Here is a 27,616-nt window from a genome sequence, read left to right as displayed (position 1 = left end):
TAGCCAAATACATTTAAACTCAGTTTTTCACCATTTCTGATATTTAATCGTAGTAAAAATGAACTGTCTTAGGTCAGTTAGGATCACCACTTTATTTTAAGAATGTGAAATGTCAGAATAATAGTAGAGAATTATTTATTTATTTCAGCTTTCATCACATTCCCAGTGGGTCAGAAAAATGCATGCACTCAATTAGTATTTGGTAGCATTGCCTTTAAATTGTTTAACTTTGATCAAATGTTTAGGGTTGCCTTCCACAAGCTTCCCACAATAAGTTGGGTGAATTTTGGCCCGTTCCTCCTGAGAGCTGGTGTAACTGAGTCTGGTTTGTAGGCCTTGCTCGCACACGCTTTTTCAGTTCTGCCCACAACTTTTCTATAGGATTGAGGTCAGGGCTTTGTGATGGCCTCTCCAGTACCTTGACTTTGTTGTCCTTAAGCCATTTTGCCACAACTTTGGAAGTATGCTTGAGTATGCTTGAGTATGTCCATTGTCCATTTGGAAGACCCATTTGCGACCAAGCTTTATCAAAAGGGAGAGAGCTGGAAAGAATTTTTAAATAGGCTACATTGAGGAACTATATTAATTCTCAATAGATGTAAAAAGAGACTTAATTTACTTGCTGTTTGAGGTGAAGAAAAAATGACTTTGAGAAGCTCCACAGCTCATTAGTGGCGAGACAATCAGAAATACTATCAGACCCCCAAATGGGCACATTTAGAAGCCTACATTTGCACACAGGCCAGGTAGCCTATAGGCTTCTACTGCTATGCATAATCAGGTGCGTGTCCTTACTCAACATTGACAGGAGCACTCCAAACACAAAATACAATGAATATATTGACAAATCGTACATGGAATGAAAAAACTAAAACTTGTTTCTCACAAGTATAGACTAGGTTGTGTGCTCTGAAAACAACGTGTCCACTCTGACAATGAGAACTGTAAAATACTAATAATAATAATGTATTGAATGCATTAACAGAAATTACGTCAAACAAACAAACATTGTAGATTACAGAGGTGGTCAGTGCCGTTTAAGATGAAGACACATTGAACTAGATGAATGGCATATGAATGAGTCATCCAATATGCTGTAATAGAAATAAGGCCATGCTCATGAAAAAAAGAATTAACAGCGATAGGTTTAGGGCTGCTACATGATACTCTAATTTCCCCTGTACCCATCATGAGGTTGCTACAACCTAACCTACGAATGAAAGTTTACAATGTAGGTGCACGCACACAGGTCGAGATTTGAGGCTGCAGACAGTGACACATGGACGGACAGTGACATTCAATACCGCCTTGCACACTATTGACTGCATCTAGCTGATATAGGGTGTAATCATTAGTACAACAGTTGCAAACTAGAGTTTCCATTGGACAAATTCAGGTAGATTTATCCCCTATTTGTTCCGTTTGCTTCCGTTTAAAAAACGTTTTTTCAACAGAATGGGTGGAATGAATACACCCCTGATCACGCGGAAACAGTTCAAACAAAGAGACCAAAGATAACCCTGAAGAAGCTGCAAAGCTCCACAGTGGAGATTGGAGTGTCTGTCCATAGGACCACTTTAAGCCACACACTCCACAGAGCTGGGCTTTACGGAGGAGTGGCCAGAAAAAAATCCATTGCTTAAAGAAAAAAATAAGAATTTGTGTATGGCGTTTGCCAAAAGGCATGTGGGAGATTCCACAAACGTATGGAAGAAGGTACTCTGGTCAGATGAGACTAAAATTGAGCTTTTTGGCCATCAAGGAAAATGCTATGTCTGGCGCAAACCCAACACCTCTCATCAGAGAACCTCCCAGAGAACATCATCCCCACAGTGAAACATGGTGGTGGCAGCATCATGCTGTGGCGATGTTTTTCATCGGCAGGGACTGGGAAACTGGTCAAAATGGAAGGAAGGAATGATGGTGCTAAATCCAGGGAAATTCTTGAGAGAAACCTGTTTCAGTCTTCCATAGATTTGAGACTGGGATGGAGGTTCTCCTTCCAGCAGGACAATGACCCTAAGCATACTGCTAAAGCAACACTTGAGTGGTTTAAGGGGAAACATTTAAATGTCTTGGAATGGCCTAGTCAAAGCCCAGACCTCAATCCAATTGAGAATCTGTGGTATGACTTAAATATTGCTGTACACCGGCAGAACCCATCCAACTTGAAGGAGCTGGAGCAGTTTTGCCTTGAAGAATGGGCAAAAATCCCAGTGGCTAGATGTGCCATGCTTATAGAAACATTCCCCAAGAGAATTGCAGCTGCAAAAGTGGCTCTACAGACTATTGACTTTTGGGGGGTGAACAGTTACGCACGCTCAAGTTGAATGTTTTTTGTTCTTGTTTGTTTCTCAATAAAATATATTTTGCATCTTCAAAGTTGTAGGCATGTTGTGTAAATCAAATGATACACCCCCCCCCTCCCAAAAAATATATTTCAATTCCAGGTTGTAAGGCAACAAAATAGGAAGCATGCGAAGCGGTGAATACTTTCCCAAGCCACTGCAGCCTCCCTCTGTTTGAGAAGGGTGTTTCAGTTGGCTAATCTAGCTAGCTGCATTTGCTAGCTCAGTAAATGAAACTCAAAGTTTAAAAAAAAGACACTCTATTTCTCTCTTGCTTCTCCTTCATTTTGGAAGAAATGTATTTGGTTAAAACTGTTAAACTATTTTCTCTCTTCAAACTACTCACCACATTTTATACACTGCAGTGCTAGCTAGCTGTAGCTAATGCATGTCAGTTCATGCTGCAAGAGCTCTGATAGATGGGAGGATGTCCTCCGGATGTTGTAATAATGACTGTGTAAGTCTATGGAAGGGGGTGAGAACCATGAACCTCCTAGGTTTTGTATTGAAGTCAATGTACCCAGAGGAGGTCGGAAGCTAGCTGTCCTCTGGCTACACCATGGTGCTACCCTACAGAGTGCTATTGAGGCTACTGTAGACCTTTACAAAATAGTGTTTTATCAATTGTTTGGTGATTATATTTAGTATAGTTTTATCTAAAAATAACTTTTTAATGTTTTACAATTGTTATTTTTATTAAATTCACTGAGCAGGATGGTCCTCCCCTTCCTCCTCTGAGGAGCCTCCACTGGTAGATTAGAAATTATGGGAAGTAATGGTAAATGTACTACTGGTGTCAATCAAGACGTGCCATCGTTATTTTGCATTTTTTTTGCAACTGCCCTACTAAAAAATTATCGGTCAACCAACAGCCTACTGACCAAACAATCGTCCAGTCGACTAAATGGGGTCAGCCCTAATTAGATGGAAATTTAACATATGTTTCTGACAGAAAAAAAAGAAATACATCAAGTGCCAAAGATTGTCATAGCAGGTTACTATCTGATATTCTCTCAGACCGTGGGAGAAGTGAACTTGTGAATTAGTTGAAGGTCTCTCCCTTCCTGCTCAGCCTGTGTTGTTTGTGGTCAGCTGTGGCTGGAGAGCAGACTGAGCCAGTCTGAATCCAGGATAAGATGTGCACATGAGATTACAATGATACATTAACATGAAGCATAATATCTTTATTGATATCATTGGGTATTACATGATATTATACACAAACATCAAATCAGAAATAAAAAATACTTGCATTTATATAATGACATTTACACTTTGCAGTTAAAAGTAATTCCTTGTTTTTATAATGTATACAATGAAGAGGTAATGTGTACAATGCATACAAAATGAACAGATAACATATGCAAAAATACAAAATGTATACAAGGAAGAGATCATGTATACAAGGAAGAGATGTGTACAAGGAAGAGATGTGTACAATGTACTGCAAGAAAAAGGTACAAAACTAAAGTCTACTACAAATATGGCAACTACAGATTCCACATTAAAACACCCCGTCAGCTTGAATTTGATCATGATAAATCAAGGACATGATAATCACCAGATAGGCTGCTATTCAGAAAGGACATATGTGGAAATTACCTCAGAACTGATGATCAATTACATTAGCTATTTCTTTTTAATAAGGTTAGTGGTGTAGTGAAATTGGATTTGTGTTTTTATCCTTTCTGTTCACTCTACCATGGACGGCAGATGATTGACAACTGCACTGTAGATATTCTACATGTATTTCTGCAACCAGTTGAGTATGTCTGTCCTGGCCTCCTGGATGCAGGGCTGGTCTGTGGTGTTGATGTCCTCTCTCTTCCGGTGAACAAAGCCATGAGTCTGACCTGGGAAGACCTTCACATGGTAGTCTACACCTGTACACTTCTCCTGCAGGTTCTTCTCCAGGACACTCACCTGGAAGGAAACAACAGGGAATGAATTAAATGGTGATCGGATGGTTGAAACACAAATTAAATCATTTGATTGGATGACACTAAATGGTGGTATAAGGCCAGTAACCGACAGAGATGCTGATGATGACGGTTCATTTCACTCGAGATGACTCTGGCTTGTAATAAATGGTGCTCAATATAGTTTTCAATATATGAATGATCTACATTGACTTTATTCTTTCAAAAAAATGTAGTACTGTGTAGTATTTAATAATGGTTAGACTGTAAACTCTCCTTCCAGACCCATATCAAACATCTCCAATCCAAAGTTAAATCTAGAATTGGCTTCCTATTTCGCAACAAAGCATCCTTCACTCATGCTGCCAAACATACCCTTGTAAAATTGACCATCCTACCAATCCTCGACTTTGGCGATGTCATTTACAAAATAGCCTCCAATACCCTACTCAACAAATTGGATGCAGTCTATCACAGTGCTATCCGTTTTGTCACCAAAGCCCCATATACTACCCACCATTGCGACCTGTACGCTCTCGTTGGCTGGCCTCGCTTCATACTCGTCGCCAAACCCACTGGCTCCATGTCATCTACAAGACCCTGCTAGGTAAAGTCCCCCCTTATCTCAGCTCGCTGGTCACCATAGCATCTCCCACCTGTAGCACACGCTCCAGCAGGTATATCTCTCTAGTCACCCCCAAAACCAATTCTTTCTTTGGCCGCCTCTCCTTCCAGTTCTCTGCTGCCAATGACTGGAACGAACTACAAAAATCTCTTAAATTGGAAACACTTATCTCCCTCACTAGCTTTAAGCACCAACTGTCAGAGCATCTTACAGATTACTGCACCTGTACATAGCCCACCTATAATTTAGCCCAAACAACTACCTCTTTCCCAACTGTATTTAATTTATTTATTTATTTTGCTCCTTTGCACCCCATTATTTTTATTTCTACTTTGCACATTCTTCCATTGCAATACTACCATTCCAGTGTTTTACTTGCTATATTGTATTTACTTTGCCACCATGGCCTTTTTTGCCTTTACATCCCTTCTCACCTAATTTGCTCACATTGTATATAGACTTGTTTTTTTTTTTTTTTTTTTACTGTTTTATTGACTGTATGTTTGTTTTACTCCATGTGTAACTCTGTGTCGTTGTATGTGTCGAACTGCTTTGCTTTATCTTGGCCAGGTCGCAATTGTAAATGAGAACTTGTTCTCAACTTGCTTACCTGGTTAAATAAAGGTGAAATAAAATAAATAAATAAAAATAATACCATACCTGGTCCAGTGGGATGACGTCATCCTTCTCTCCGAAGATAAACAGCGTCGGGCTCTTCAGTTCATACCTGTCCTCCCTCTCTCTGATGATTCCTGCAGACACGCAGTCACATCCAAACAGCATAGTGTTAGCATTACTAGCCTACTAGGCAAACAGCATAGCATTAGCATTACTAGCCTACGAGGCAAACAGCATAGCATTAGCATTACTAGCCTACTAGGCAAGCACAATGGTTGCGTTCCAGACCGACTACATTGCAGCTGTTGCACTGCATCAACCAATGGTTGCGTTCCAGACCGAATACATTGCAGCTGTTGCACTGCATCAACCAATGGTTGCGTTCCAGACCGACTACATTGCAGCTGTTGCACTGCATCAACCAATGGTTGTGTTTCATATTATCAAATGTGCAGTCGGGAATCAGGCTGCTAAATCATATATTTAATTTTTTTTTTTTAAGTGTCCTTTTGCAGAGGCTCTTATCCAGAGTGACTTACAGTAGTGAGCGCAAACATTTTCATACCTTTTTCGTACTGCGGTACAAGCGCCATGCTCTGCCAACTGAGCAACACGGGACCACATCATATGATGTGGTTAGCTACACCTCACGAGATCTGGCCGGCGTCTGCAATGTAATCAGCCTAGATTGCGACCATTGGTAGACACTCTACCTCATGGTTATTACTGTATTCTGATTGGACAGGCCTCTGACCCCTACCCTTACCATAGACAGATACCCCTGCCCTGACCTCAGGGTACTGCAGAGCCAGGTAGTGGGTGGCCACCCCCCCCCAGCAGAAGCCCACTGCCCCAATACGCAGGGCCCCACACTGGCTCTTCAGAAACCTCAGGACTGCGTCCACCTCCCTGGACGGACGGACAGACAGACAGCAGGGAGAGAGGGGAGGAAGGGGTTGGGTTACTAGGGGAGCACAGGGCACATACATTTCAGTTGTAAGTTAACAGAGGGATAAAGTTATTTTCTAATAAAGTTATATTCTATTGACAGAATATAAGACTAACAAGTCTGGCTTCGTGATGGTACCCTCTGCTGGCCAACAGTGGATGTGTGCTGATAGAGATTAATACTATGTACAGATGTGAAATTATGGAGTGAAGACTGGCTCTCTGGGACTACTTTCTGGCCAATGGAATGGAGTCTGGCTTTCTGCGACAACTCTCTGGCATAAGGGAGTGAAGACTGGCTCTCTGAGACTACTTTCTGGCCAATGGAATGGAGTCTGGCTTTTTGTGACAACTCTCTGGCATAAGGGAGTGGAGTCTGCTTTCTGAGACTACTCTCTGGCCAATGGGAATGTTTGCATTACTTGTTGATATTGGTGGGCTTCTTGTCCTCCAGCCACTGCTGAAAGGTGGACCAATCTTGTGATGGACTCCATGGCTCCTTTCCAATGTAGAAGTCAGGACACACTGCGCTGAGGGGAGATAGACAGCCAACATGACTGCACTGAGGGGAGATAGACAGCCAGCATGACTGCACTGAGGGGAGATAGACAGCCAGCATGACTGCACTGAGGGGAGATAGACAGCCAGCATGACTGCACTGAAGGGAGATAGACAGCCAGCATGAATGCGCTGAGGGGAGATAGACAGCCAGCATGACTGCACTGAGGGGAGATAGACAGCCAGCATGACTGCGCTGAGGGGAGATAGACAGCCAGCATGACTGCACTGAGGGGAGATAGACAGCCAGCATGACTGCACTGAGGGGAGATAGACAGCCAGCATGACTGCACTGAGGGGAGATAGACAGCCAGCATGACTGCACTGAGGGGAGATAGACAGCCAGCATGACAATACTGGGAATACTTGTACTGTAATTCGCCAGTAAATGCCAGGTAGACGGTAAGTAACAACATTGTTAAGAATGCATTGTTACGTACATGTATCCATTGGAGGCCAGCATGTCAGCCATGTATCTGGTGTTGGGTAGCTGCCAGCCATAGATGTCCTGGATGATGATGACAGCCTTGTCTGAATCAGAGGGAGGCTTGACCAGGTAGGCCTTGATGTGTTCTATCTGGACCTCCTGGCCAACACCTCCATACTCCATCATGTATCCCATGTCACATGGACAAGGCTTCGCCTCATTGGCCATCTGGAAAGAGATAACATTGAGAATCACCCACATAACCATACAAACACATACTGGTACACGTACACTGAAATACATGGATTCTATTCATAGATACAGGGATACGGAATCCTTTGACATAAGTAGGTAATTAAAATGTTCCCACTCATTGCGGAGTGCGTCACGCTGACTATGCTCTAGAGGGCAACATAGCCTACAAGCCTCAGTTATTTCCACATACAATGGAAAGCCCATAAAATCGTCAGACTCCAGGCACCCAAGTCATAGACTGTTTTCTCTGCTACCGCACGGCAAACGGTACCGGAGCACCAAGTCTAGGACCAAAAGGCTTCTTAACAGCTTCCACCTCCAAGCCATGAGAAAGCTGAACAACTAATCAAATGGCCACCGGACTATTTACATTGACCCCCCCCCCCCCCCCCCCTCCTCCATTTGTTTTGTACACTGCTGCTACTCGCTGTTTATTATCTATGCATAGTCACTTCACCCCTACCTACATGTACAAATTACCTCAACTAACCGGTACCCCCGCGCACTGACTCTAAAAAATTGTATATTTCTCCCCTTCCCGTTAGAGTTTAGTTTTCTTCCGCGGTGGAAAAGTGACAAATATGTGAATGGCTGACTAGAAGGAACGCCCTCTTCGATGGCGTGAGCGTCGTTCCCAGTCCGAAGTCCAAACCCACCAAAATGGATCATTTTATAATCTGCATTTTGAGTGTAGAAAATGTAAACGTGTAATAATCATTCAATTCGCCTTAGTCGAGTTTTGACTGGGACAATTTCGCACTGTACAAACCTACCGTCTCAAAAAGGCACTGCTGAGATTCGAACTCAGGATCTCCTGTTTACTAGACAGGCGCTTTAACCAACTAAGCCACAGCGCCACTGATGCCATGTGCGTTAGAGATATTAACAATTCTTGACCTGGCTTTAGTAATGTGAGCATTTGTTGTAAAGTCAGCTGTGTGCAGTTTGCAATTACATTCCGAGATTAACAGTAAATACCATAACGGGGTAACGCGGTGGTGCAGGCATCAATTTAAAGAAATGGGATATCAGTCACAGATATATCGGTATGATGTAGTACCGGCTAAATACCACAGGATGTCACTATCTACACGGGCCAGAAACCACAAAATGGTACCATGTGACGCAGATCCGGATGACCGCTGACGGAAAACGGCGCACACTGTCGCAAGGTATCACTTGTGTTGGGTAAATGTCTTGTTCGTCGCCTCTATCGTGTTGAATTTGCAAGGAAAAGGTCTGCTAGCGATCTCATTTTGACAATCGCTACCGGTCCTACATACATGGTCCGAGCGTGTCACGAAACAGGAGGGATTCTGGTGTTCAAAGTGGACACCATTTTATGATAGTCAATGTATCGGACTTCAAGGATAGTCTGATCCAGATCGGCTAAAAACAGTGCCGTTCGCGTTGTGGATGGGTGTGCGATAGCGAACTAACGTTACTGTATAACTCCAAAAAAGAGGGGCAGAGCCTCTTCTATGAAGATGGACATTGCAGACGAAGGTAAAACATTTTTTTTTTTACAGTCCACTAACGTTGGCTAGCTAAGTTAGCTTAGTGAAACTAGCTAGTTACTCTGTACTCGGTCTCCAAGGCAAAGGTGGTCTCTAACTAACGTTACCTTTCCAACGTCAGTTTTTAGCACAGTTTCCGTCCACTGACACCCACACAGTGACACTAGTTGGGGCCTGGCTTGAAGCAATCGATCATCAATGGCCTACCAGTCGCTAACTAGACCGGGACTAGTTAGTTATATAACCTAGCACATTTCCCCAGTACAGATAATTGATGCGGCTGCTAACACTGGCATGTTAGTTGGTTATGCTAACGTAATGTAGCGAGGTAATCAATGAAACGTAGCTAACTCCATAGCAAGCTAGCTATTTATTAGCTGATGTCTGCTCTCATGTCTGGTGTTACCATTTATCTTGTCAGTGTAAAGCTAACTACAATATTGTTTGATTAAGCACTGGAACAATTCATTAGGTAGCTTCAAATCGATTGCTACTAGAGAAGGCTGTTCTTCCTATGTGTAGGCGGTGTGTGTGTCGTCTTGTCTGTCTCTCTGAACCAATGGACAAACATCTTCTCTGTGTAGGGGATATATGTCGCGTGTGTCGTTCAGAGGGGACCCCAGACAAACCCTTGTACCACCCCTGTGTCTGTACTGGCAGCATCAAGTTCATCCACCAGGAATGGTGAGTCTCTCTCTCTTTCTCTACCTCTTTCTCTACCTCTCTCTCTCTCTACCTCTCTCTCTCTCTACCTCTCTCTCTCTCTACCTCTCTCTCTCTCTACCTCTCTCTCTCTCTACCTCTCTCTCTCTCTACCTCTCTCTCTCTCTCTCCTCTCTCTCTACCTCTCTCTCTCTACCTCTCTCTCTCTCTCTCTCTCTACCTCTCTCTCTCTACTCTCTCTCTCTCTCTACCTCTCTCTCTCTCTACCTCTCTCTCTCTCTACCTCTCTCTCTCTCTACCTCTCTCTCTCTCTCTCTACCTCTCCCTCTCTCTACCTCTCTCTCTCTCTACCTCCTCTCTCTCTCTCTCTACCTCTCTCTCTCTACCTCTCTCTCTCTCTACCTCTCTCTCTCTCTACCTCTCTCTCTCTACCTCTCTCTCTCTACCTCTCTCTCTCTACCTCTCTCTCTCTACCTCTCTACCTCTCTCTCTCTCTACCTCTCTCTCTCTCTACCTCTCTCTCTCTCTCTACCTCTCTCTCTCTCTCTACCTCTCTCTCTCTCTACCTCTCTCTCTCTCTCTCTACCTCTCTCTCTCTCTCTCTCTACCTCTCTCTCTCTCTCTACCTCTCTCTCTCTCTACCTCTCTCTCTCTCTCTACCTCTCTCTCTACCTCTCTCTCTCTCTCCTCTCTCTCTCTCTCTCTACCTCTCTCTCTCTCTACCTCTCTCTCTCTCTCTACCTCTCTCTCTCTCTCTCTCTACCCCTCTCTCTCTCTCTACCCCCTCTCTCTCTACCCCTCAACTCTCTCTACCCCTCTCTCTCTCTACCTCTCTCTCTACCTATAGCCTAGCCCCCACACCAGCTTCAGTACTAGCCCTCATTCCTCTGATATATTGGCCATCTCTCTCTCTCTCTCTCTCTACCTCTACCTCTACTCTCTCTCTCTCTCTCTCTCTCTCTACCTCTCTCTCTCTCTCTACCTCTCTCTCTCTCTCTACCTCTCTCTCTCTCTCTACCTCTCTCTCTCTCTCTCTACCTCTCTCTCTCTCTCTCTACCTCTCTCTCTCTCTCTACCTCTCTCTCTCTCTCTACCTCTCTCTCTCTCTCTACCTCTCTCTCTCTCTACCTCTCTCTCTCTCTACCTCTCTCTACCTGACTCAATCACTGTCAACTCCTGTCCTGATGAATGATTGACACGGCTTGGGAACATGCAGTTATCAGGAACAATTACAAACATTGTCATTGAATTGCGACCTCAAGATTGTTTTACACTTAAGTGCACTTACTATCAGGAGTCAACTATATACTTTTTATTTTTTTACCTATACTGTATTATATACTGTACTAGTATTTATAATCAAACTATAGCCTAGCCCCCACACCAGCTTCCAGTACTAGCCATAGAGAGACCTACTCATTCCTCTGATATATTGGCCATAGGAGAATGACTCAAATGTGAGTAGGATGAGGTAATGTTGATATAGGCACAGCATAGGGCCTCGCTATTGCCTAAGACTGTCCTGAGGCCATTATGTTGACGTGTGTCCCAAGTGATCATCCCACTTATGTTGCTGCAATCGCAGCTGTTTTCTCTGCCATGTGGATCTAACAAAGGAAAAACAATTAACAATAAAGCAAAGGATAACGGACTGTTAAAGTTTCTGGTCTGTCATTTACTGTGCTAGCACTAGTGATGAGAAGCAGTCGGGACACTATTGAACTGGTTTACTGCCATGGTTTACTACTGCAGAAACATAATAAAAGTCTTTGGGTGTGGTTACACAGTTACTACAGGCGTGGTTACACTAACTACAGGCGTGGTTACACATTTGTGGTCTGCTGAGCAGGGTACAGAAGTGCATTGGAGCACTGTGTCATCATTCCATTTCTGGTACCGTCTGCTCTGGCATAATGTCAGTGATCTCCAGAGGGCCCTGTTGGTTCACACACGATTCATCCAGATGTACAGGAAGGTAACCACGGCGTAGTTAGTTACATGGAACTTGGGGCTCCCGAGTGGCCCAGCGGTCTTAAGGCACTGCATCTTAGTGCTAGATGCGTCACTACAGATCCTGGTTCAATTCCAGGCCGTATCATAACTGGCCGTGATTGAGAGTCCCATAGGGTGGCGCACAATTGGCCCAGCGTCGTTTCGGTTTGGGTTTGGCCGGGGGGGTAGGCCGTCATTGTAAATAAGATTTTGTTCTTAGCTGACTTGTCTATTTAAATAATAAAACAATATGTAACTTGGGTTGTCTTGGTGTTATTAACATATATTCCTAACTGGCAGTAATAACAATATCATGAGGATTCAAATCAGTGTTTTAGGATCGTCTTTGTGGACCAGTTCTCATTCACCAGGCGTGTGTGAGACAGAAATATCTCATTCTTAATATATTGCAAACCAGGAGCACATAATCACCAATGCTAGACAGCTCAGGGCTGCAGTAGCAAGCGTTGTACTGCGTATTAAAGAATGCATTACGAAGTGTTAAACTTCTGAATGAGTCGACTGCTGTGGGGTATGAACGAGTCTTTTTAGGGTGTTCAGTGTGGGTTGTTCTCACTATCGTTAGTTCCTCACCTAACATTCGCCGCTCTTACCTTTGTTGTTTACAGTTTGGTCCAGTGGCTGAAGCACAGCAGGAAGGAGTACTGTGAATTATGCAAGCACAGATTTGCTTTCACACCAAGTAAGTACCCGTCCGTGGCATTGACCTGTCAGTCTCAGAAATGTGCGCTGTTGCAAGAGGTTGACTTCAGACTGGGATGCTCTGTCATTGAATACACTCTTAGGAAAAAAGGGTTCTACCTGGAACCCAAAAGGGTTCTTTAAACCCAAAAGTGTTCTACCTGGAACCCTAAAGGGTTATACCTGGAACCCTAAAGGGTTATACCTGGAACCCTAAAGGGTTATACCTGGAACCCTAAAGGGTTATACCTGGAACCCTAAAGGGTTATACCTGGAACCCTAAAGGGTTATACCTGGAATCCAAAAGGGTTCTACCTGGAACCCAAAAGGGTTCTTTAAACCCAAAAGTGTTATACCTGGAACCCTACAGGGTTATACCTGGAACCCTACAGGGTTATACCTGGAACCCTACAGGGTTATACCTGGAACCCTACAGGGTTATACCTGGAACCCTACAGGGTTATACCTGGATCCCTACAGGGTTATACCTGGAACCCAAAAGGGTTATACCTGGAACCCAAAAGGGTTATACCTGGAACCCAAAAGGGGTTCTTCAAAACGTCTCAACCTCCTATTTTTGCTCTGTTATTTATAAATGATTGTCTCATCCCTCTATCTGCTCTGCTCCAGTCTACTCCCCAGACATGCCCCCCCGGCTGCCCATCCAGGACATCTGTGCTGGCCTGCTGACCAGTGTGGGCACAGCCATACGATACTGGTTTCACTACACACTGGTGGCCTTCGCATGGCTGGGGGTGGTCCCCCTCACTGCATGTGAGTAGACTGATATACACACACACACACTAATGAGTCAACACTTTACTCTTAAGTACAGTATCACTCACATAAGGACCTGTACGCTAGCTCTGTGTCCATGGTTTAATAGGATCAGAAGTGGGATTTTGGGATTTTCCCAGTTTTGTTAATCCTACTGGTGTGTTGGTTTGTGTGTCCACTGCCTACACTCTTAGGGTGGATTACAATACCAGCATTAAGTATACAGTTACTGTCCCTGCCTAAACATGGATTACAATACCAGCATTAAGTATACAGTTACTCCCCCTGCCTAAACATGGATTACAATACCAGCATTAAGTATACAGTTACTCCCCCTGCCTAAACATGGATTACAATACCAGCATTAAGTATACAGTTACTCCCCCTGTCTAAACATGGATTACAATACCAGCATTAAGTATACAGTTACTGTCCCTGTCTAAACATGGATTACAATACCATCATTAAGTATACAGTTACTGTCCCTGCCTAAACATGGATTACAATACCATCATTAAGTATACAGTTACTCCCCCTGTCTAAACATGGATTACAATACCAGCATTAAGTATACAGTTACTGTCCCTGTCTAAACATGGATTACAATACCAGCATTAAGTATACAGTTACTGCCCCTGCCTAAACATGGATTACAATACCAGCATTAAGTATACAGTTACTGTCCCTGCCTAAACATGGATTACAATACCATCATTAAGTATACAGTTACTCCCCCTGCCTAAACATGGATTACAATACCAGCATTAAGTATACAGTTACTCCCCCTGTCTAAACATGGATTACAATACCAGCATTAAGTATACAGTTACTCCCCCTGCCTAAACATGGATTACAATACCAGCATTAAGTATACAGTTACTGTCCCTGTCTAAACATGGATTACAATACCAGCATTAAGTATACAGTTACTGCCCCTGTCTAAAAACATTTGTCCTCAGTCCTAACCAAGATCTTCCTTCATGAAGGCCTACCTCTTTCTTCAGCATGTTCTCCCTTGGTGAGATGATGCCCATATCTCCTCTCTCTCTCTCTCTTCAGGTCGAATCTACAAGTGTCTGTTTACTGGCTCTGTGACCTCGCTCCTGACGCTGCCTTTGGACATGCTCTCCACGTGAGTCATGGCGTCATATCCTCCTCCTTCACCAATCAGACTCTACCTCCTCACCTCCTTCCTGTATCAGATCACGTCATTGTTTATTCAAGCTTATGTGTCGGCCGCCTGGCTTTGGTCAGAGCTTACAGATGTTATTGCTTTATTCCCAGTTTCCCACACACATGCAACAAGATGTGCGAGTGCTTTTTTGTAGATCTTTGACATTTTCACATCCGGTCTCCCTGTAGAGAGAACCTGCTGGCAGACTGTCTGCAGGGCTGTTTCGTGGTGACATGTACACTGTGTGCGTTCATCAGTCTGGTGTGGCTCAGGGAGCAGATAGTCCATGGTGGTCCCCCCCTGTGGCTGGAGCACCACCAGCAGCCCCAGCCCAACGCAGCCGGACAACAGCCCAACGAGGTCACACACATTCATCACTCACACACATATACACACATATACACACACACATTCATCACACACATACACACATTTACAGCCCCTCTATCCACATTGCTCCCTTGCAGGCTGCCGGTCAAGGAGCAGCTGATGAACCCCCTGCCCCTGCCAACCCCCCAGCTCACGAGGCAGAGCCAGAGCCCCCGGATGGCCCGCCAGAACAGGGGGAGGAGCCAGAACTAGACAACGAGGAAGAGGAGGGGGCGGCTGCCGAAGATGTGGATGTCAACAACGGGGCTCAAGGTAGGAGACTAGGGCCAGCACTCATCAGATGACTAACATGGCAACAGCAATACTAAAAGTTATATAGTATGAGATCTGTCTCTCCCTCTTATTTCTCCTCTATTACTATCTTTCTCTCTCTACATCTCTTTCTCTCTCCCTCTTATTTCTCCTCTCTTACTATTTTTATGTCTCTACATCTCTTATTTCCCTCTCTCTCTCTCCCTCTGTCTCTTTCTCTGTCTGTAGATGATATGAACTGGAATGCTCTAGAATGGGACAGAGCAGCAGAGGAGCTCACCTGGGAGAGGGTAAGACTGGTTTAGTTTCTCCAACACATCTGTCCTGAATCAAACACATGACACCGCACTGTCCATGATTATATCATCACCTCTTAATGTCTCTCTTTACCTCTCAGATGCTTGGACTCGATGGCTCCTTGGTGTTCTTAGTACGTATCTATTTACACACCTAGAATGGAGTGGTATTAACACAGTATGGAGTGGTATTAACACACAGTATGGAGTGGTATTAGAACACAGTATGGAGTGGTATTAGAACACAGTATGGAGTGGTATTAACACACAGTATGGAGTGGTATTAACACAGTATGGAGTGGTATTAACACACAGTATGGAGTGGTATTAGAACACAGTATGGAGTGGTATTAGAACACAGTATGGAGTGGTATTAGAACACAGTATGGAGTGGTATTAGAACACAGTATGGAGTGGTATTAGAACACAGTATGGAGTGGTATTAGAACACAGTATGGAGTGGTATTAGAACACAGTATGGAGTGGTATTAGAACACAGTATGGAGTGGTATTAACACACAGTATGGAGTGGTATTAACACACAGTATGGAGTGGTATTAACACACAGTATGGAGTGGTATTAACACACAGTATGGAGTGGTATTAACACACAGTATGGAGTGGTATTAACACACAGTATGGAGTGGTATTAACACACAGAATGGAGTGGTATTAACACACAGTATGGAGTGGTATTAACACACCTAGTATGGAGTGGTATTAACACACAGTATGGAGTGGTATTAACACACAGTATGGAGTGGTATTAACACACTAGTATGGAGTGGTATTAACACACAGTATGGAGTGGTATTAACACACAGTATGGAGTGGTATTAACACACCTAGTATGGAGTGGTATTAACACACAGTATGGAGTGGTATTAACACCTAGTATGGAGTGGTATTAACACACAGTATGGAGTGGTATTAACACACAGTATGGAGTGGTATTAACACACAGTATGGAGTGGTATTAACACACAGTATGGAGTGGTATTAACACACAGTATGGAGTGGTATTAGAACACACAGTATGGAGTGGTATTAGAACACACAGTATGGAGTGGTATTAGAACACACAGTATGGAGTGGTATTAGAACACACAGTATGGAGTGGTATTAGAACACACAGTATGGAGTGGTATTAGAACACACAGTATGGAGTGGTATTAGAACACACAGAATGGAGTGGTATTAGAATATTAGAACACAGAATGGAGTGGTATTAACACACAGTATGGAGTGGTATTAACACACAGTATGGAGTGGTATTAGAACACACAGTATGGAGTGGTATTAACACACCAGTATGGAGTGGTATTAGAACACACAGTATGGAGTGGTATTAGAACACACAGTATGGAGTGGTATTAGAACACACAGTATGGAGTGGTATTAGAACACACAGAATGGAGTGGTATTAGAATATTAGAACACAGAATGGAGTGGTATTAGCACACAGTATGGAGTGGTATTAACACACAGTATGGAGTGGTATTAACACACAGTATGGAGTGGTATTAACACACAGAATGGAGTGGTATTAACACACAGTATGGAGTGGTATTAACACACAGAATGGAGTGGTATTAACACACAGTATGGAGTGGTATTAACACACAGAATGGAGTGGTATTAACACACAGAATGGAGTGGTATTAACACACAGTATGGAGTGGTATTAACACACAGAATGGAGTGGTATTAACACACAGAATGGAGTGGTATTAACACACAGAATGGAGTGGTATTAACACACAGTATGGAGTGGTATTAACACACAGTATGGAGTGGTATTAACACACAGTATGGAGTGGTATTAACACACAGAATGGAGTGGTATTAACACACAGAATGGAGTGGTATTAACACACAGAATGGAGTGGTATTAACACACAGAATGGAGTGGTATTAACACACAGAATGGAGTGGTATTAGAACACACAGAATGGAGTGGTATTAACACACAGAATGGAGTGGTATTAGAACACACAGAATGGAGTGGTATTAACACACCTAGTATGGAGTGGTATTAACACACAGTATGGAGTGGTATTAACACACAGAATGGAGTGGTATTAACACACCTAGTATGGAGTGGTATTAACACACCTAGTATGGAGTGGTATTAACACACCTAGTATGGAGTGGTATTAACACACCTAGTATGGAGTGGTATTAACACACCTAGTATGGAGTGGTATTAACACACAGAATGGAGTGGTATTAACACACCTAGTATGGAGTGGTATTAACACACCTAGTATGGAGTGGTATTAACACACAGTATGGAGTGGTATTAACACACAGTATGGAGTGGTATTAACACACAGTATGGAGTGGTATTAACACACCTAGTATGGAGTGGTATTAACACACAGTATGGAGTGGTATTAACACACCTAGTATGGAGTGGTATTAACACACCTAGTATGGAGTGGTATTAACACACCTAGTATGGAGTGGTATTAACACACAGTATGGAGTGGTATTAACACACCTAGTATGGAGTGGTATTAACACCTAGTATGGCGTGGTATTAACACACAGAATGGAGTGGTATTAACACACCTAGTATGGAGTGGTATTAACACACAGTATGGAGTGGTATTAACACACAGTATGGAGTGGTATTACCACACCTAGTATGGAGTGGTATTAACACACAGAATGGAGTGGTATTAACACACCTAGTATGGAGTGGTATTAACACACCTAGTATGGAGTGGTATTAACACACAGTATGGAGTGGTATTAACACACAGTATGGAGTGGTATTAACACACCTAGTATGGAGTGGTATTAACACACAGAATGGAGTGGTATTAACACACCTAGTATGGAGTGGTATTAACACACCTAGTATGGAGTGGTATTAACACACCTAGTATGGAGTGGTATTAACACACCTAGTATGGAGTGGTATTAACACACCTAGTATGGAGTGGTATTAACACACCTAGTATGGAGTGGTATTAACACACCAGAATGGAGTGGTATTAACACACAGTATGGAGTGGTATTAACACACCTAGTATGGAGTGGTATTAACACACTAGTATGGAGTGGTATTAACACACCAGTATGGAGTGGTATTAACACACCTAGTATGGAGTGGTATTAACACACCTAGTATGGAGTGGTATTAACACACCAGTATGGAGTGGTATTAACACACAGTATGGAGTGGTATTAACACACCAGTATGGAGTGGTATTAACACACCTAGTATGGAGTGGTATTAACACACAGTATGGAGTGGTATTAACACACAGTATGGAGTGGTATTAACACACCTAGTATGGAGTGGTATTAACACACCTAGTATGGAGTGGTATTAACACACCTAGTATGGAGTGGTATTAACACACAGTATGGAGTGGTATTAACACACAGTATGGAGTGGTATTAACACACAGTATGGAGTGGTATTAACACACAGTATGGAGTGGTATTAACACACTAGTATGGAGTGGTATTAACACACAGTATGGAGTGGTATTAAACACAGTATGGAGTGGTATTAACACACCAGTATGGAGTGGTATTAACACACCTAGTATGGAGTGGTATTAACACACCTAGTATGGAGTGGTATTAACACACCTAGTATGGAGTGGTATTAACACACCTAGTATGGAGTGGTATTAACACACCAGTATGGAGTGGTATTAACACACCTAGTATGGAGTGGTATTAACACACCTAGTATGGAGTGGTATTAACACACCTAGTATGGAGTGGTATTAACACACAGTATGGAGTGGTATTAACACACCTAGTATGGAGTGGTATTAACACACCAGTATGGAGTGGTATTAACACACCAGAATGGAGTGGTATTAACACACAGAATGGAGTGGTATTAACACACAGAATGGAGTGGTATTAACACACAGAATGGAGTGGTATTAACACACAGAATGGAGTGGTATTAACACACCAGTATGGAGTGGTATTAACACACCAGTATGGAGTGGTATTAACACACAGTATGGAGTGGTATTAACACACCTAGTATGGAGTGGTATTAACACACAGTATGGAGTGGTATTAACACACAGTATGGAGTGGTATTAACACACAGAATGGAGTGGTATTAACACACCTAGTATGGAGTGGTATTAACACACAGTATGGAGTGGTATTAACACACAGTATGGAGTGGTATTAACACACAGAATGGAGTGGTATTAACACACAGAATGGAGTGGTATTAACACACAGTATGGAGTGGTATTAACACACAGTATGGAGTGGTATTAACACACAGAATGGAGTGGTATTAACACACAGAATGGAGTGGTATTAACACACAGAATGGAGTGGTATTAACACACTAGTATGGAGTGGTATTAACACACAGAATGGAGTGGTATTAACACACAGAATGGAGTGGTATTAACACACCTAGTATGGAGTGGTATTAACACACCTAGTATGGAGTGGTATTAACACACCTAGTATGGAGTGGTATTAACACACCTAGTATGGAGTGGTATTAACACACCTAGTATGGAGTGGTATTAACACACCTAGTATGGAGTGGTATTAACACACAGTATGGAGTGGTATTAACACACCTAGTATGGAGTGGTATTAACACACCTAGTATGGAGTGGTATTAACACACAGTATGGAGTGGTATTAACACACAGAATGGAGTGGTATTAACACACAGAATGGAGTGGTATTAACACACCTAGTATGGAGTGGTATTAACACACCTAGTATGGAGTGGTATTAACACACCTAGTATGGAGTGGTATTAACACACAGTATGGAGTGGTATTAACACACAGTATGGAGTGGTATTAACACACAGTATGGAGTGGTATTAACACACCAGTATGGAGTGTATTAACACACAGTATGGAGTGGTATTAACACCTAGTATGGAGTGGTATTAACACACAGTATGGAGTGGTATTAACACACAGTATGGAGTGGTATTAACACACAGTATGGAGTGGTATTAACACACAGTATGGAGTGGTATTAACACACAGTATGGAGTGGTATTAACACACAGTATGGAGTGGTATTAACACACTAGTATGGAGTGGTATTAACACACCTAGTATGGAGTGGTATTAACACACCTAGTATGGAGTGGTATTAACACACAGTATGGAGTGGTATTAACACACCTAGTATGGAGTGGTATTAACACCTAGTATGGCGTGGTATTAACACACAGAATGGAGTGGTATTAACACACCTAGTATGGAGTGGTATTAACACACAGTATGGAGTGGTATTAACACACAGTATGGAGTGGTATTACCACACCTAGTATGGAGTGGTATTAACACCTAGTATGGAGTGGTATTAACACACAGAATGGAGTGGTATTAACACACCTAGTATGGAGTGGTATTAACACACCTAGTATGGAGTGGTATTAACACACAGTATGGAGTGGTATTAACACACCTAGTATGGAGTGGTATTAACACACCTAGTATGGAGTGGTATTAACACACCTAGTATGGAGTGGTATTAACACACCTAGTATGGAGTGGTATTAACACACCTAGTATGGAGTGGTATTAACACACAGAATGGAGTGGTATTAACACACAGAATGGAGTGGTATTAACACACAGTATGGAGTGGTATTAACACACAGTATGGAGTGGTATTAACACACAGTATGGAGTGGTATTAACACACAGAATGGAGTGGTATTAACACACAGAATGGAGTGGTATTAACACACAGAATGGAGTGGTATTAACACACAGAATGGAGTGGTATTAACACACAGAATGGAGTGGTATTAACACACAGAATGGAGTGGTATTAACACACAGTATGGAGTGGTATTAACACACCTAGTATGGAGTGGTATTAACACACAGTATGGAGTGGTATTAACACACAGAATGGAGTGGTATTAACACACAGTATGGAGTGGTATTAACACACAGTATGGAGTGGTATTAACACACAGTATGGAGTGGTATTAACACACAGAATGGAGTGGTATTAACACACAGTATGGAGTGGTATTAACACACAGAATGGAGTGGTATTAACACACAGTATGGAGTGGTATTAACACACAGTATGGAGTGGTATTAACACACAGTATGGAGTGGTATTAAACACAGTATGGAGTGGTATTAGAACACAGTATGGAGTGGTATTAACACACAGTATGGAGTGGTATTTGCACACAGTATGGAGTGGTATTAGAACACAGTATGGAGTGGTATTAACACACAGTATGGAGTGGTATTAACACACCTAGTATGGAGTGGTATTAACACACCTAGTATGGAGTGGTATTAACACACAGAATGGAGTGGTATTAACACACCTAGTATGGAGTGGTATTAACACACCTAGTATGGAGTGGTATTAACACACAGAATGGAGTGGTATTAACACACAGTATGGAGTGGTATTAACACACAGTATGGAGTGGTATTAACACACAGAATGGAGTGGTATTAACACACAGAATGGAGTGGTATTAACACACAGAATGGAGTGGTATTAACACACAGAATGGAGTGGTATTAACACACAGAATGGAGTGGTATTAACACACAGAATGGAGTGGTATTAACACACAGTATGGAGTGGTATTAACACACAGAATGGAGTGGTATTAACACACAGAATGGAGTGGTATTAACACACAGTATGGAGTGGTATTAACACACAGTATGGAGTGGTATTAACACACAGTATGGTATTAACACACAGAATGGAGTGGTATTAACACACAGTATGGAGTGGTATTAACACACAGTATGGAGTGGTATTAACACACAGAATGGAGTGGTATTAACACACAGTATGGAGTGGTATTAACACACCTAGTATGGAGTGGTATTAACACACCTAGTATGGAGTGGTATTAACACACAGAATGGAGTGGTATTAACACACCTAGTATGGAGTGGTATTAACACACAGAATGGAGTGGTATTAACACACAGTATGGAGTGGTATTAACACACAGTATGGAGTGGTATTAACACACAGAATGGAGTGGTATTAACACACAGAATGGAGTGGTATTAACACACAGAATGGAGTGGTATTAACACACAGAATGGAGTGGTATTAACACACAGAATGGAGTGGTATTAACACACAGAATGGAGTGGTATTAACACACAGAATGGAGTGGTATTAACACACAGTATGGAGTGGTATTAACACACAGTATGGAGTGGTATTAACACACAGAATGGAGTGGTATTAACACACAGAATGGAGTGGTATTAACACACAGAATGGAGTGGTATTAACACACAGAATGGAGTGGTATTAACACACAGAATGGAGTGGTATTAACACACAGAATGGAGTGGTATTAACACACAGTATGGAGTGGTATTAACACACAGTATGGAGTGGTATTAACACACAGAATGGAGTGGTATTAACACACAGTATGGAGTGGTATTAACACACAGAATGGAGTGGTATTAACACACAGAATGGAGTGGTATTAACACACCTAGTAGGAGAGTAGTATTTGCATTGAAGGGGTTGTCTGGTCTATAAGCAGTAGCACTAGTATGTAGTGAGGTGACGTTTTGCTTTGTGTCTCGTCTTCCAGGAGCATGTGTTCTGGGTTGTGTCTCTGAACACTCTCTTCATCCTGGTCTTCGGTGAGTACACAAATGAACACTAACTCCCCCTAAAGTAGCACCCTTCTTACAATGAACTAGCCAGGTATGGTGGTTGGGCCCAGTAGAAGGTATGGTGGTTGGGCCCAGTAGAAGGTATGGTGGTTGGGCCCAGTAGAAGGTATGGTGGTTGGGCCCAGTAGAAGGTATGGTGGTTGGGCCCAGTAGAAGGTATGGTGGTTGGGCCCAGTAGAAGGCTGTGAGGTTTGATGCTTCCCTGTTCTCTTCCAGCGTTCTGTCCATACCACATTGGTCACTTCTCTGTCATGGGCCTTGGCTTTGAGGAATATGTAAGAAACATTCTCTAATACACCACACCTGACTCTGTGCAAAACATAATGTTATACAGTACAAATATATTGTATTTAGAAAGATTGCATTATTTAATCGATATAGTCAAGCCTGGTCTGTTTTACTTTCTGCATTCAACAATGTTGGCCTCACCAACATGGCAAATATGGTTGAATGCTCTTGTCTTGTCCTCTAGGTCCAAGCCTCCCAATTCGAGGGCCTGATCACAACCATTGTAGGGTACATCCTGTTGGCCATGACGCTCATCCTCTGTCATGTATCCTTCCGCCTACTGACCGGGATCCCTTCCGGTGACCATGCAGTGTTTCCATGGAGACCTTTCCACTGTTTTTGTGTACAAAAGTGTGTGTTTGTCCTTAACTTGTGTCTCTCAGGGGTTTGCTGCTCTGGTCAGGTTCCAGCGGTCCCGCCGTCTACTAGGGGTCTGCTACATCGTTGTCAAGGTAACATTTCAGTTTTAAACGTGCCATATTACTGTAAACCCGAAACGAAGAACGACTTGACTATAAAATGAAATCTATATGAATGACAGAAGGTCAACTTTTTAAAAACATTTTTTTATTTTTTATCTCCCATTGACATCAATGCATGATTTTGGGAATTGCCTGAGTGTCCCCTGGGGCTTCATAGTCCCTGAGGTCTGTGTCTGTCCATGTGTCTGTCCATGGTGTTTAACGTGGTGTGTGTTCCAGGTCTCACTGCTTGTTGTCGTGGAGATAGGAGTCTTCCCCCTCATCTGTGGCTGGTGGCTCGACATCTGCTCTTTAGTACGTACAGACATTTATATCTATCCCTCTTTCTCTCTCCCCCCCTTTTCTCATCCAACCTTGCCCCCCACCCTGTCTCTTTCTTTAACCGTTTCCACCTCTTCTTCCGTCTGTTCTGCAGGAGATGTTTGATGCGTCTCTGAAGGACAGAGAGCTGAGCTTTAAATCTGCTCCAGGCACCACCATGTTCCTGCACTGGCTGGTGGGAATGGTCTACGTCTTCTACTTCGCTTCCTTCATCCTCCTACTGAGAGAGGTAAGAGACAGGGATCGTGACTCCATGTGAATAAAGCAGTTAACGCCATTTCTCACATCATCAATTTGACGGACACGAAAAGATCCCACCATATTGAACGAACAAATTGTCTGTCGACATTTATGAAATTGTGCCGACATTTCCTGTTTCCATCAGCTCGGTCTACATCCCAAATGGCACACTATTCCCTTTATAGTGCACTACTTTTAACCAGAAACCTATGGGCCCTGGTCAAACGTAGTGCACTATATAGGGAACATCATCAACCACGTGTAGTTAACTAGTGATTATGATTTCCTGTTTCCATCAGCTCGGTCCCGCCTTTTCTTATGCCTCTGTTCATTCGCCCGCATGAATTGGCTGTATGGAAACCTGGTTATAGAGCATGTCCCAAATTACACCTCATATAGGTCACTACATTAACTCTACATCCCAAATGGCACACTATTCCCTTCATAGTGCACTACTTTTAACCAGAGACCTATGCACCCTGGTCAAACGTAGTGCACTATATAGGGAACATCATCAACCATGTGTAGTTAACTAGTGATTGAAGCGCGTTCTCTGGAATGATGAATCACGTTTCACCATCTGGCAGTACGACCGATGAGTCTGTGTTTGGCAGATGTCAGGAGAACGCTACCTTCCCGAATGCATAGTGCCAACTGCAAAGTTAATGGTCTGGGGCTGTTTTTCATGGTTCCGGCCCCTTAGTTCCAGTGAAAGGAAATCTTAACACTACAGCATACAATGACATTATAGACGATTATGTGCTTCCAACTTTATGGCAACAGTTTGGGGAAGACCCTTTCCTGTTTCAGCATGACAATACCCCCGTGCACAAAGCAAGGTCCATACACAAATGGTTTGTCGAGATCAGTGTGGAGGAACTTGACTGACCTGCACAGAGCACTGACCTCAACCCCATCGAACCACTTTGGGATGAATTGGAACACTGATGGCGAGCCAGGCCTAATCGTTCAACATCAGTGCCCATCCTCACTAATTGTCTTGTGGCTGAATGGAAGCAAATCCCGGCAGCAATTTTCCAACTTCTAGTGGAATGCCTTCCCAGAAGAGTGGAGGCTGTTGTAGCAGGAAAGGGGGGGGACCAACTCCATATTAATGCCCAGAATTTTGGAATGTCCACATTATTGGCCATGTAGTGTATGTTGTGTGGTCCTCCCACTACGACTTGGGAAAGCATGCAGTTTATTTGTTTACAGGTCAAATGTTATGATGAACTTCACAGGGTGGTGAAAGTGCACAGCGATGAGCGTTGACGCTCCTTTCCAAAAAATACTGAGTGTCTTATTCTGGTGACGTGATGATTTGATGCTTCACTAGCCTACCTGCACAGTATCCGTGAGCGGTTGGCGAGAGCGCACGTGCCACAAACCTTCGCTATTTAACGCAACAGTTTTATTTGAAATGCGATGGAAAATGCATTAAACTTTAGGCTTTTATTCGGTACATGAAAATGTATGCGATAAAGTAACTTATGTGCAGTGCACTACGTCATCACGCACTGCTTATTACCTGGGAAATGTGAATACTTTCTTTATGCGGATTCTAGAATATTCACCTAAATCTGTTACCAATTGGATGGAAGCGTAGCCATTGACTGGTTTGTGGTAGTGTGCTGTTTATTAATTCCTGACTATAGTGTGGTGCTGTGTTGAATCAGGTGCTGAGGCCTGGGGTCCTGTGGTTTCTGAGAAACCTGAACGATCCAGACTTCAACCCAGTCCAGGAAATGATCCACCTACCTATCTACAGACACCTCCGCAGGTTCATCCTGTCTGTGGTACGTACATCTACAGACACCTCCGCAGGTTCATCCTGTCTGTGGTACGTACATCTACAGACACCTCCGCAGGTTCATCCTGTCTGTGGTACGTACATCTACAGACACCTCCGCAGGTTCATCCTGTCTGTGGTACGTACATCTACAGACACCTCCGCAGGTTCATCCTGTCTGTGGTACGTACATCTACAGACACCTCCGCAGGTTCATCCTGTCTGTGGTACGTACATCTACAGACACCTCCGCAGGTTCATCCTGTCTGTGGTACGTACATCTACAGACACCTCCGCAGGTTCATCCTGTCTGTGGTACGTACATCTACAGACACCTCCGCAGGTTCATCCTGTCTGTTGTACGTACATCTACAGACACCTCCGCAGGTTCATCCTGTCTGTGGTACGTACATCTACAGACACCTCCGCAGGTTCATCCTGTCTGTGGTACATATAGTGCATTCAGAAAGTATTCAGACCCCTTGACTTTTTTCCACATTTTGTTACATTACAGCCTTATTCTAAAATGGATTAAATAAAGCAAAATGAATCTACAGACAATACCCCATAATGACATCACAATACCCCATAATGACATCACAATACCCCATAATGACGAAGCAAAAACAGGTAGAGAACATTTAGTTCATATTATTTTTTCAACTACAATATCACATTTCCATAAGTATTCAGACCCTTTACTCAGTACTTTGTTGAAGCACCTTTGGCAGCCATCACATCCTCGAGTCTTCTTGGGTATGACGCTACAAGCGTTGCACACCTGTATTTGGGGAGTTTCTCCCATTTTCCTCTGCAGATCCTCTCAAGCTCTGTCAGGTTGGATGGGGGGTGTCGCTGCACAGCTATTTTCAGGTTTCTCCAGAGATGTTCAATCGGGTTCAAGTCCGGGCTCTGGCTAGGCAACTCAAGGACATTCAAAGTCTTGTCCTGAAGCCACTCCTGTGTTGTCTTGGCTGTATGCTTAGGTTTGTTGTCCTGTTGGAAGGTAAACCTTCGCCCCAGTCTGGGGTCCTGAGCACTCTGGAGCAGGTTTTCATCAAGGACCTGTCTGTTCTTTCCCTTGATCCTGACTAGTCTCCCAGTCCCTGCCTCTGAAAAGCATCCCCACAGCATGATGCTGCCACCACCATGCTTCATCGTAGGGATGGTGCCAGGTTTCCTCCAGACGTGATGCTGCCACCACCATGCTTCATCGTAGGGATGGTGCCAGGTTTCCTCCAGACGTGATGCTGCCACCACCATGCTTCATCGTAGGGATGGTGCCAGGTTTCCTCCGGACGGGATGCTTGGCATTCAGTCCAAAGTGTTTAATTTTGTTTTCATCAGACCAGAGAATCTTGTTTC

General features: G+C 43.2%; 2 protein-coding genes and 1 non-coding gene across 5 annotated transcripts in view; 1 reads left to right on the top strand and 2 right to left on the bottom strand.

Moving 5' to 3' along the window:
- Positions 1-3,517: 3,517 nt before the first annotated feature.
- On the bottom strand, positions 3,518-8,491 carry cmbl (carboxymethylenebutenolidase homolog (Pseudomonas)). 2 transcript variants are annotated; one of them, XM_029645362.2, is made up of 6 exons: positions 8,472-8,491; positions 7,457-7,671; positions 6,881-6,988; positions 6,277-6,419; positions 5,553-5,644; positions 3,518-4,271 (listed from the first exon to the last, which is right to left on the bottom strand). In XM_029645362.2, exons 2-6 carry the CDS (start codon positions 7,669-7,671, stop codon positions 4,089-4,091), a joined length of 741 nt encoding a protein of 246 aa, XP_029501222.1. In that variant the 5' UTR covers positions 8,472-8,491; the 3' UTR covers positions 3,518-4,088. The 2 variants fall into 2 exon arrangements, with proteins under 2 accessions (XP_029501222.1, XP_029501220.2); XM_029645360.2 differs by lacking the exon at positions 8,472-8,491 and adding an exon at positions 8,179-8,382.
- trnat-agu (transfer RNA threonine (anticodon AGU)) lies at positions 8,482-8,555 on the bottom strand. Its single transcript has one exon. It is a non-coding gene; the product is annotated as a tRNA-Thr (tRNA).
- A 286-nt stretch (positions 8,556-8,841) lies between these two features.
- LOC115116893 (E3 ubiquitin-protein ligase MARCHF6-like) overlaps positions 8,842-27,616 on the top strand; it is a 41,182-nt gene continuing 22,407 nt past the window's right edge. Inside the window, exons 1-16 of one of the 2 annotated variants that reach the window (XM_065019282.1) lie at positions 8,842-9,204; positions 9,800-9,899; positions 12,500-12,573; positions 13,203-13,346; positions 14,409-14,481; positions 14,712-14,883; positions 14,991-15,165; positions 15,394-15,455; positions 15,563-15,595; positions 23,047-23,098; positions 23,348-23,406; positions 23,604-23,684; positions 23,803-23,871; positions 24,121-24,195; positions 24,317-24,451; positions 26,139-26,258. In XM_065019282.1, the coding sequence (XP_064875354.1) occupies positions 9,180-9,204; positions 9,800-9,899; positions 12,500-12,573; positions 13,203-13,346; positions 14,409-14,481; positions 14,712-14,883; positions 14,991-15,165; positions 15,394-15,455; positions 15,563-15,595; positions 23,047-23,098; positions 23,348-23,406; positions 23,604-23,684; positions 23,803-23,871; positions 24,121-24,195; positions 24,317-24,451; positions 26,139-26,258 (1,449 nt within the window). In that variant the 5' untranslated portion in view covers positions 8,842-9,179. The remainder of the gene's footprint in view (positions 9,205-9,799; positions 9,900-12,499; positions 12,574-13,202; positions 13,347-14,408; positions 14,482-14,711; positions 14,884-14,990; positions 15,166-15,393; positions 15,456-15,562; positions 15,596-23,046; positions 23,099-23,347; positions 23,407-23,603; positions 23,685-23,802; positions 23,872-24,120; positions 24,196-24,316; positions 24,452-26,138; positions 26,259-27,616) is intronic. The other variant, XM_065019281.1, reaches the window with a different exon arrangement.

This window comes from Oncorhynchus nerka, linkage group LG6 (genome assembly GCF_034236695.1).
Source record: "Oncorhynchus nerka isolate Pitt River linkage group LG6, Oner_Uvic_2.0, whole genome shotgun sequence".
Taxonomy (NCBI): Eukaryota; Metazoa; Chordata; class Actinopteri; order Salmoniformes; family Salmonidae; genus Oncorhynchus; species Oncorhynchus nerka.
Note: the sequence above shows the minus strand (reverse complement) of the source record. Positions and strands in the feature narration are given on the sequence as shown.